We start from the raw sequence: 12,204 nt of genomic DNA, 5'->3' as shown, positions 1-12,204 counted from the left end.
CTGTACGGAGGACTGTGTGGGCCCCACTATACTGTACGGAGGACTGTGTGGGCCCCACTATACTGTACGGAGGACTGTGTGGGCCCCACTATACTGTACGGAGGACTGTGTGGGCCCCACTATACTGTACGGAGGACTGTGTGGGCCCCACTATACTGTACGGAGGACTGTGTGGGCCCCACTATACTGTACGGAGGACTGTGTGGGCCCCACTATACTGTACGGAGGACTGTGTGGGCCCCACTATACTGTACGGAGGACTGTGTGGGCCCCACTATACTGTACGGAGGACTGTGTGGGCCCCATTATTCTGTACGGAGGACTGTGTGGGCCCCATTATACTGTACGGAGGACTGTGTGGGCCCCATTATACTGTACGGAGGACTGTGTGGGCCCCATTATACTGTACGGAGGACTGTGTGGGCCCCATTATACTGTACGGAGGACTGTGTGGGCCCCATTATACTGTACGGAGGACTGTGTGGGCCCCATTATACTGTACGGAGGACTGTGTGGGCCCCATTATACTGTACGGAGGACTGTGTGGGCCCCATTATACTGTACGGAGGACTGTGTGGGCCCCATTATACTGTACGGAGGACTGTGTGGGCCCCATTATACTGTACGGAGGACTGTGTGGGCCCCATTATACTGTACGGAGGACTGTGTGGGCCCCATTATACTGTACGGAGGACTGTGTGGGCCCCACTATACTGTACGGAGGACTGTGTGGGCCCCACTATACTGTACGGAGGACTGTGTGGGCCCCACTATACTGTACGGAGGACTGTGTGGGCCCCACTATACTGTACGGAGGACTGTGTGGGCCCCACTATACTGTACGGAGGACTGTGTGGGCCCCACTATACTGTACGGAGGACTGTGTGGGCCCCATATTGTATACTGGTTGGCCTGCGACATTGTCCACGTTTTTCATTTTGGCCCTCTGTGTGTTTGACGTCTCTGATCTATGTTGTAATGTACAGGATCTCCATAAATAGATGAAATAGCACATTACTGATGGGAGACACGGTCCAGTAATCTGAGTTCAGCTGCTGCACCTGGCAGAAGAATGTGGCTTGTGCCCCCCGCAGCGCTGCAGGGAGTTTCAGATTTGCATTTTCTTTCTCCCTTTTAAAAGAAATGTTGTACCTAGTAATGGAAAGTAAGACCGCCGGATTCAGAGATGACAGAGATTTAGGAAAACTGGTGCAATGGAATAATTGCTATAGCAATTAGTTTGCTTCCTTAATTATCATATGGGCTTCTGAGAAATTGAGAGAAACCAAGAACAAGAAAAATACCCAAATAACTGAAAGTAGATGTATAAATCGCACAGTGCAAAAATAATAATAAATAATAAAGGGTATTTAGTTAACATAATTTTGATCAAAATAATGTGAAAGCCATCCCGCCACTTCACGGCAACCCTTTTGGGACAGTCCTAACTCTAATATTAAAAACTTTACCATTTGTCATTTCTGAGAAATTGAGTCTGATTGCTAAGATCAAGTGCGCAGGTTTTCAGAATTCGCCCTTTATGCCTATTCGGCAAAGATTTTTGTAAAATCAAAATTGTATCCAGTTATAATCATGGCTAAAGGTCAACGAAGCCTTGAATAGGTGGCATATGTAAAGACTTTTCCTTAAGTTTGTAACACTGTATATTTTGCATGTACTGCAAATACACCAAGCGTATGGACAAAATAAATCCATAGGTTGTTACCAAGTTTGTTGTCTTGGCCTCAGGGCTGTGGAGTTGCAGTTGGTATAAAATGGACCGATTCCTAAAATATATAATAAATTGGGTACAGTAGTACAATGCAGGATGTGCTGTAAATGTTTTCATAAGAATTTGGGAAAGTTGTGAAATGTCCTATAAATGTCTGTTCTGTTCCTGATGTAAGGGTCTCTGCTTAGGTGAGATGAATCTGTGCTGCACTTTATGTACACGCTCAGCAGTGAGGCCGTGCTGTGAAGATGGACATCAAGGGGGCGAAGGTTTGGCTTACTGACTCCACAGCCCTGCTTGGCATACGTTCAGTGGGTATATGGTGACTATACCTTTCAGTGCAAAGTGGCCCATTATGGGAAATAATCTAGCATTTTTCTATTGGCCATGTAAGCACCTGTATTGTGTATGGGTGCATATGACTGGAGTGTCCTTTCTGTGCTTATATATATATATACTGGTGTAATATTACTGTGTTTTCATTTACTTTGTTTAATTTCAAATTCTTGTTTTTCTTCTGAAAGAAAAATAAGATGCCGAATCTTGAGGCCCAAGTAACTAGCAGCTTGCTGCAATTTCCGGAGATCACAATAGAAGCTCTCCAGGAGGATGAAATTAACCTGGAATCTGTCTTGCGTGCAAAGTTTACCCCAGGTAAGAGATATGTAGCATCTAATAGAACGATGGTCTGTTTGCTCATTATTTTACCAAATGAATGGTAAAGGTTTTTTTTTCCAGTCTTCTTTAATCTTTTCTGATAAGTGATGATTGTTAGATTGGTGGGGTAAAAGTAGGACTAAAGTGGAGTTCATACAAGCGTATCTTGTGGTCGTATACGGGCTGCATCGCCTGACCTCGTGGCCGGCTTCCCAACCTTAGCTTACAGCCTCGGGTCTGAAGCGGTACGTTTTGGACCTTGTGCTTCATATACGGACTGTGAAATACAGTTGTGCGAGCCCTGCCTTACACCGATCTAACAATTATCCCCTATACTATGCAGCTAACTCTCTGTTGTGGGGGCATATGCCCAGTGTTTCTTGTAAAAACTTATATCTTTAATCTGTTTTTACAAATATGAAGTTATAGGCTCAGAAAAGGTTGGCAGTGCATGTGTGTAATTTAATTTATTTCTCTTTTCTGTAAAGGGAGAGCTGGGCTTGCTTGGCTCGCATGTGGACCCCAGCTTGAAGTTACCAATTCAGTAACGGGTGAAAGACTTTCTGCATACTGTTTTAGCTCAGTGACTGAGAGACCTCCCACTGTTGTCGCTGTCAAAGAGTTTTCATGGCAGAAGAAGACAGGACTTCTTGTGGGTCTGCTTGAAGCAGAAGGCAGTGTTCTTTGCTTGTATGATGTCGGCATTTCAAAAGTTGTTAAAGCAGTGGCGCTCCCTGGCTCGGTAAGCACTTCTAAACTTGATTGATTTGCTCGATCCTTTTTGGGAAACTGTTATAATTTATATATTTTCTTGTGCTTTCAGGTAACGGCTGTTGAACCCTTAGTGAATGATGGCGGAGCCAATGCCAGTACTCAGCATTTACACCAGAGTCTAAGATGGTTCTTTGGCGTGGCAGCTGTGGTTACAGATGTTGGGCATGTTCTTCTTATTGATCTATGTTTAGATGATATCTCTTGCAATCAAGATGAGTTGGAAGCGTCAGGTATTTTTCTTAATAAATCAGGATTTTTAAAAGGTATTTTAACAAAACTAAATCAAGTTGTGTTAAAGGGGTGACCACATTTTAGTAATTGATGGCATATTACTAGGATTTGTCAGCACACAATAAACACAAGGGGTCTGACCTCTAGAGCACCCAACAATCCTAGGAATAACATTTCCCTTCTGAACATTGGTGTGAGGCCACCTGCTGCGGCACTTCTTCATTCATGTGGATGGGGCTCTTTGCCTTTCCCAGCACAGTTCAGATATCACGACCACCTTTGTGCAGAAAAAAAATTAAGAGCCCCAACTGCGCCCCCCACCCCAAATTGGTTTGGGGCCCCAGAGATCAAGTGATGGCATATCACATATCAGCATTATGCTATTTACTTGATTTGGAATTCCCTTTATGATTTCACAAAACAACATAATGCCATTAACCTCTTTAGTGCCTTTGCGATATACTGTCTGTATTCATTCCTCGTGGTTTTTAAGATGTCTGCTTGCTGTCCTTTATTAGTAATATTCATTGTTTGCTTCTGGTGGATAAACATTTTGCACTGGTCATGTGATGGGCACATAGCTACAGCGCTGTGTACACACGTGCTTCTCACTAAATTACAATATCATCAAAAATGTTATTTCAGTTCTTCAATACAAAAAGTGAAACTCCTATATTACATAGAGTCATTACAAACAGTGATCTATTTCAAGTGTTTATTTCTGTTAATGTTGATGATTATGGCTTACAACCAATGAAAACACAAGTCATTATCTCAGTAAATTAGGAAGCCTTTGCAGGTGTTTCTTAATTCTAAGCATTTAAAAAGGTCCCTTAGTCTGTTTCAATAAGCTCCACAATCATGGGGTAGACTGCTGACTTGACAGATGTCCAGAAGGCAGTCATTGACACACTCCACAAGGAGGGTAAGCCACAAAAGGTCATTGCTAAGGAAGCTGGCTGTTCAGAGTGCTGTATCAAAGCATATTAATGGAAAGTTGAGCAGAAGGAAAAAGTGTGGCAGGAAAAGGTGCACAAACAACCGGGATAAACGCAACCTTGAAATGATTAAGAAAAGGCCATTCAAAAATTAGGGGGAGATTCACATGGAGTGGACTGCTGCTGAAGTCATTGCTTCAAGAGCTGCCACCACACGGACGTATCCATGACATGGGTTACAAGTGTCACATTCCTTGTGTCAAGCCACTTATGACCAATAGACAACGCCAGAAGCGTCTTACCTGGGCAAGGAGAAAAAGATCTGGACTGTTGCTCAGTGGTCGAAGGTGGTGTTTTCAGATGAAAGTAAATTTAGCATTTCTTTTGGAAATCAAGGTCCCAGAGTCTGGAGGAAGAGTGGAGAGGCCACAATCCAAGCTGCTGGAGGTCTAGTGTGGAGTTTCCACAATCAGTGATGGTTTGGGGAGCCATGTCATCTGCTGGTGTAGGTCCACTGTGTTTTATCAAGACCAAAGTCAGCGCAGCCGTCTACCAGGACATTGTAGAGCACTTCATGCTTCCCTCTGCCGACAGGCTTTTTGGAGATGGAAATTTCATTCTCCAGCAGGACTTGGCCCCTGTCCACACTGCCAAAAGTACCAATACCTGGTTTAAAAGCCATAGTATCACTGTGCTTGATTGGCCAGCAAACTCGCCTGACCTTAACCCCATAGAGAATCTATGGGGTATTGTCAAGAGGAAGAGGAGAGACACCAGACCCAACAATGCAGACGAGCTGAAGGCTGCTATCAAAGCAACCTGGGCTTCAATAACACCTCAGCAGTGCCACAGGCTGATCGCCTCCATGCCACATTGCCGCATTGATGCAGTAATTGATGCAAAAGGAGCCCCGACCAAGTATTATTTACTGAACATACATTTCGGATTTTATTTCATTTTTCAAGCTGTTATAAAGTATTCTAATATACTGAGATACTGACTTTTGCGTTTTCATTGGCTGTAAGCCATAATCATCAATATTAACAGAAATAAACACTTGAAATAGATCACTCTGTGTGTAATGACTCTATATAATAGATCACTCTGTCTGTAATGACTCTATATAATAGATCACTCTGTCTGTAACGACTCTATATAATATACAGTATAAGTTTCACTTTCTGTTTTGAAGAACTGAAATAAATTAACTTTTTGATGATATTGTAATTTTGTGAGAAGCACCTGTAGTTATGAGCTATGCCCGTATGTGTCTTGTATTACAAAGACTGACTTTCACTAGGCAAATTAAAGGTTTCTATTCAATTACATCAAATGGAGGTATTGAAAACTGTAGAGAATTAATGTAGAAAGTCTATTAAAATATTGTATAACTTGTATTTAAAGAAACCGTAATATATTTAAGGGAAGAAGTAAATTTAATCTAGTGTAAAACAGTAAAGAGAGGCGAGGGATTTGCTGCAGTGGTATCTTTCATTTACACATTATAGCACTTGCTCACTTAGTTTGGGAATTAGTCAGACATCAGCATAGAGAAGACCCAAAATGGATAGGACAGACTGCACGATGTAATATGTGTCAAATATTCCTATTGTTTTTCTACCCTCCGCTCCTCCCTCCTGTCCTTATATTTGTTGCAGGATCTGTCTTTTGGTAGGACATAATGAGACTTGGTGTAAGGAGAAGCACAAATCAAGATGGTGCAGGGAGGTGGCGAGGGTGGACTTCGGTTTTGCTTCAGTTTGGGCATTTTAAAACGTTCAGAACAAAATGGGTATCTAGGAGCGAGCTTTACTCCAATGTTCTTAATACGGACAGACCTTTTTCAGATTCCCAATTGTTATTCAAAACTCCTTTTAAGTGGTCACTGATTCTATAACCAACGCTGAAATCCATACTACAAACCGCTCATCGCTTTTTGCATGTTTAACTTGCTGCCTCCTGATAAAGTGGCTGAAGAGCTGACTAAAATGTAGTTTTTTTTATTTTCCCTTTTAACAAACGTTCTGCGGCTGTTGGTATTATTCCCCTGTACCTGGGATAGGTTGTGTTGGATGTAATGACATGACAGCGTAGCTCTTCTCCTAGGGGTTTTCCAGGGGGTTCCTGGCCCTTGTAATGACTGTAAATGCTGGAAGTGAGATCTGAGAGTGATGAGATTTTTTTTTCCAAAACTCGCCATTCCCTCTGAAAAAAAAAACCACAGCTAAAATGTGTTTTATATCACCTTACTGCTGGTTGTACTGCTGTATTATAGCCATGCTACTTTTCTCTGTGTTCTGCATAGGGGCAGGAGAGCAGGAGCCCCTCAGGTCTGTATAGGACACATCATAGCTAGTCTTTACTTAACAACTTATTCCACTGAAAATCAGAGAGGAAATGTAACAAATGTTTGTTCCTCATGTACAAACACGACAGCTTATGTAATTACAGGCAAATAGACTTAAAGGGGTTGTCCACTACTGGGACAACCCCTTAAACGAAATGTTCGGCCCCCAATAAAAAAAACCCTATATTCACATCCCGTGCCGGCTTAGTTCCAGCGGTGTCAGCACTCGCGGTCCCGGGTCTGTGATGCGGTGGAATGACCTGTGATGCCCGGCGCCCAATCAGTGCTGGCGTCAGTCTGCGCCTTCGTACAAACTGAACATGGAGGATCCCAGATTTCTTCTTCATGTTTAGTTTGTCTGAAGGCCGGGACTCTGACGCCAGCACTGATTGGGCGCCGGGCATCACAGGTCATTCCACCGCATCACAGACCCGGGACCGCGAGTGCTGACACCGCTGGAATGGAGCCGGCATGGGAGGCGAGTACAAGTTGTTTTTTTTGTTTGTTTTTTTTATCAGGGCTGAACGTTTAGTTTTAAGAAGGTGTTAGTGACAACCCCTTTTAATGTTGAAATGCTTGTTTCTGTCAATTTATTTATAGACCTTGAAGTCATTAGTGGGATACCTGCAGAAATCCCTAAACTCCGAAAAGCGGCTAATCGAGAGAGACGACACATAGGTCTTCAGCTGCTTGCACCTTCTGGAGCCATGGTCACCACAGTCAGCTATATAGCTAGAACTAATCACCTGGCTGTAGGATTCTCTGATGGATACCTCTCTTTATGGAACATGAAAACTTTAAGACGAGAGTAAGTAAAGTTTTGTTTATTTTTCCATATTCAAATGCATTACTTCATTCTTAGATACATTTCAAGATATTCCCTCACGTGGCTGTATTAAGCTTGTTTTATTAGGGAAAATTGGTATTTTTTTCTGGCCACACATTATTGTACATAGTAATTTAATATATAACTTTGATTAAAATGTGTGTATATAATGATTTTTTTCAAAGCTACGGCATATACTCGTGTATAAGCTGACTTTTTCAGCACATTTTTTTTTATGCTGAAAAAAAAAAAAACCCTCGGCTTATACTCGAGTATATACTTACATTCTGGCTGTGGGGTGGGAGAGGTTGCGGCGGAAGAGCGGTGCACAGTCGGTAGCCGGCTGCTGCAGCTACCATGTGTGCCTGCTGCTAAAGAAAATTAATATTCACTCTTCTCCACGCCCATGGGGGTGGAGAGGAGTGAATATTCATTTTCTTTAATAGCGCACACTGTCAGTCGCAGCCACTGGCTCCGTTATCCTCTGTGCATGCTATTGGAGCACACCGTATCGCTGAGCTGCTGCAGGAAGCAGACTGCTGCGACTGACACTGTGCTATTAAAGAAAATGAATATTCACTCCACTCCACGCCCATAGTCCCGGCGTGGAGAGAAGTGAATATCCCGGCAGCTCACCTCAGCGTCTGAGGGCGCATGGCAGTGGCGTCATGCGCTCATCAGCTGCTGGAAGAACAGGACGCAGCACTGGAGCAGAGGGAAGGTGAGTAGAAGTGTGTTATTTTTTTTCATGTGTGCATTGATGGGGGGGCCATGCATACCAGGATTGGGGATGAGGATGATATGCACACCAGGATGGGGAAATTTACCAGTAGCTGCTGCATTTCCCACCCTAGGCTTATACCCAAGTCAATACATTTTCCCAGTTTTTTGTGGTAAACTTCAAGACTTATATATATATATATATATTTTTATTCTGTCCAAGTTGCATTGAAAGCCAATGGGAGGTGGGAAATGCTTAACCACTTTACCCCCGAAGTTTGTTTGAACGTTAATCACCAGCGCAATTTTTACAACTCTGACCAGTCTCCCTTTCATGCAATAACTCTGGAACGCTTCAACGGATCCCACTGATTCTGAGATTTGTTTTTTTTCATGACATATTGCAATTTGTGATAGTGGTAACATTTATTTGATATGATTTACGTTTATTTGTGAAAAAATTCGAAATTTGGCGATAACTTAGAAAATTTTGCAATTTTCAAACTTTGAATTTTTATGCCCTTAAATCAGAGAGATGTGTCACACAAAATAGTTAATACATAACATTTCCCACATGTCTACTTTACATCAGCACAATTTTAAAACCAACATTTTTCTTTGTTAGAAGGGTTAAAAGTTGACCAGTGTTTTCTCATTTTTACAACAAAATTTACAAAACTATTTGTTTAGGGACCACATCACATTTGAAGTGACCTTGAGGGGCCTTTATGACAGAAAATACCCAATAGTGACACCATTCTAAACATTGTACCCCTCAAGGTGCTCAAAACCACATTCAATAGATTTATTAACCCTTCAGGTGCTTCACAGGAATTGTTGGAATGTGGAAGAAAACACTGAACATTCTACTTTAGACCCAATTTTTTTTTTTTCATTTTTGCAAGCGTAACAGGATAAAATGGATCCCAAAGTTTGTTGTGCACTTTCTCCTGAGCACGCAGATACCCCAAATGTGAGGGAAAACCACTGTTTAGGGGCATGGTGGGGCTCGGAAGGGAAGGGGCCCTGACTTGGCTATTTGAATGTAAAATTTTATTTTTACACCAGGACACACCGGAAGCAGAATACTACTGTCAACATTGTTCCTTGCTCGTGCTGATGCATCGGCATGGGATAATGATGAGGGCAGCATTGATCACCCAGCGCTTGGGAACAGCGTTAACTTTACCACTGATTCCCAGGTGCCAGTTCGTGTGCTCCTGATGCGGCACACAGTTGCCACACGTATGTCACACAGGTACACACGGACACGGTTATCTCCGGTACCAGTATTTCCTTTACCGGAAATATCAAGACGCGTGAAACCGGCCTTACTCTGGACTCAGTCTGGCCTCTGTTTAGCTGTGTCCTGTTTTTCAGTCGTTAACAAAACTGTGCCCGACGGCACTTTTATGCACGCCTAATAAAAAGACTGACAATGTTGGATCACAGGCCAGACGGCGTCCACGGTGCCTCCATCTGCCTCATTACAGGGAATCTTCCGCTGGGGGTTCCTTCTGAATCGCATACTTACATGGAAGCCCTAGCGTAAGCGCTCAGCACAGAGCGCAGGATAAATGTGAGCCGAGCCATACTGCGATCTTTGGGAGGCCGAATGAACAAAGCAGCAGATGAAGAATTGTTTTAATTTTTTACGCCGTTCCTCATGCGGTGTGAGTGATTAGATCGGGTTTTTATGTTTGGTAGCTGTCACACACTAAAAAACATTTTTGTTTTTTTGCATCACTATATTTTGAGAGCTATAAGTTTTCCATATTTTAGCCGACAGTCATGTGACCCCTGACGAAGCTGCTAGTGGGCAGCGATACGCGTGGGTGACCACAACAGGTATACTAACTTTGACCTCTTAATAGCGCATACAGTTATTATATTACACTCTGTATACTTTTGAACTCTATGAGTGCCTGCATAGTAGATGGTTTATGATTAACATTATGATCAGGATGTTTAGGCGATATTATTAGATGTCCTCCTCTTTTGATTGATCCTATTTATGCATCTTGTATTGTATCAATATTCTATATATTACTGCACTTTATAGTCATTCACTATTGAACCTTATGATCATGTACTTTTCTATCTTGGGCTATTTATGACTTTCTTTATGGTCACTATGACACATGTCTTGAATGATGACTGATTTTTCTATTCTAGTTAACCTGTTGGTGCATGTGTGGGATATTACGCCCTCACATGGTTTTGCTTTCCTTTTTTAAATGCTTTTAATGTTTTTTGTGTGGTCTAATGTCTTTTTGTCAAACTTCTGTTCAATAAAATGTTATATATTTTTGTAATACAAATATTTGGGTGCCTGGCTCTTTGTACCTGTGGCTCTTTCTCCTTCTTTCCACACCATGGCAATGATGTCACTGGGTCTCCGATTCAAGAGCAGAGCGGCATTTGTTTTTCTGCTCGCTCGCTAAATGCTGCGATCGCAGCATTTAAGGGGTTAAAGTGCTGGGAGCGGTGCGGACACTGCTCCTGGCTCTGGGTTCCAGGTATCAGCTGGCACCCACCGGCAACCGCGGCTGCACAACTTGTGTGGGCGCGATCGCCGAGAAGTAATAACACTTACCTGGTCCATAAGGTCCAGGGCACAGGGACGTATTACGCACAATGTTAGAAAGGGGTTAAAAAATCTGAACATTTTAATGTAATGATTTTGAGAATTTGGAAAAACCAGAATGAGCACTAAAAATGATTTTCACTGCAGGCGCTATGTAGAGCACTTTGATATTTTGCTACAGACTCAATCAAACATCGGACCACAATGATTAAAGCGAACCTGTCAGCAGGATTTAGCCCTTTAAATTAAAGGCATGGCGATAATAGCACTGTGGTGCTGATTACTGATACCTGATGTGAAGGGATCCGCTCAGTGGCTGTTGAATACTCACCTTTATGACGTTTTCAGAAAATGACGTCTTGTGTGCGTCAGAGGCGGTGCATATGCAGTGATGGCTGCGTTGTGGAATTTTATAAAGTATGCGAGTCCCTGAATAATCTGTTACCTGCTCCAGAAATAGAGGAGTCTGGTGTGGAGGGGTGGAGAACCAGAAGACGACCCAGCCCCCACGCCCTGTCCTGAAGCACAAGACACCATTTTATGAAAACTTTATAAGATGAGTAATCAGCCACTGAGCGCATCCCTTCACACCAGGTATCATATTAATCAGCATCGCCGTGCTATTATGGCCATGCCTTTAGTTTATAGGACTAAAATCTGCTGGCAGGTTCTCTTTAACCGGTGTGAAACGTGCTTGCCGGCGCTTAGTGTGGTGGGCTGCATCATGTTTGTACAGGCCGGATATCCAGAAGCCGTGATGTGTTATTATAGCAGCTCTGCATGCAGTTATCATCTGGGATAAATCATAATTGTATGTCGCTTTGTGTAGGACATTTTAATGACTTAATGTGTGTGTATATATATATATATATTTTTTCAGATACCATGTTCAAATTGAAGGGGGCAGAGTTCCTGTTTTCTCCGTCACTTTTCAAGAACCTGAGAATGACCCCCGAAACTGCTGTTACCTTTGGGCTGTCCAAACGAGTCAAAGGTAATTGTTAAAATCCAATTACTAACATTGCATCCTTTCCCCAAATTATTTTACATTTCAAAATTAAGAGTTCTGTATTTTGTCATTTCTTTAGCTCTCCAGTTATGTTCTCATCATAACCTTTTAATCTTTTCTACTATAGTGGTAGAGATTTAAGCTTTCATTTGCTGCAGTTGGCTTTTGGGGACAGAAAACGTTTACCATCAGGACAAATTATGTATGAGGTAAGATGTCTGTATATTTTTATTCTGTATGGTTTGTAATGTAAAGGGGGCATTCTCAAGTTGTCTGTAGAGCACCTCACAGCTCTGAACCCTCCTTACTTCCTTGGTGAGTGCTCCTCCTCGAGTGACACTTCTGGTCAGGAGCTTTGTTTTATTACAACATTCACACTGTCA

The 12,204-nt window shown here is 42.5% G+C and overlaps 1 protein-coding gene across 1 annotated transcript in view; it reads left to right on the top strand.

Moving 5' to 3' along the window:
- The window catches only part of LOC141219303 (protein ELYS-like), a 116,051-nt gene that overhangs the window by 2,591 nt on the left and 101,256 nt on the right, over window positions 1-12,204 (top strand). The window contains exons 2-7 of the mRNA XM_073666072.1: window positions 2,257-2,386; window positions 2,878-3,131; window positions 3,213-3,393; window positions 7,280-7,487; window positions 11,693-11,806; window positions 11,949-12,030. Coding sequence (XP_073522173.1) covers window positions 2,257-2,386; window positions 2,878-3,131; window positions 3,213-3,393; window positions 7,280-7,487; window positions 11,693-11,806; window positions 11,949-12,030 — 969 coding nt within the window. The remainder of the gene's footprint in view (window positions 1-2,256; window positions 2,387-2,877; window positions 3,132-3,212; window positions 3,394-7,279; window positions 7,488-11,692; window positions 11,807-11,948; window positions 12,031-12,204) is intronic.

Source organism: Phyllobates terribilis, unplaced genomic scaffold (assembly GCF_046119375.1).
Source record: "Phyllobates terribilis strain yellow unplaced genomic scaffold, ASM4611937v1 Scaffold_260__1_contigs__length_2691941, whole genome shotgun sequence".
Classification (NCBI taxonomy): Eukaryota; Metazoa; Chordata; class Amphibia; order Anura; family Dendrobatidae; genus Phyllobates; species Phyllobates terribilis.
Note: the sequence above shows the minus strand (reverse complement) of the source record. Positions and strands in the feature narration are given on the sequence as shown.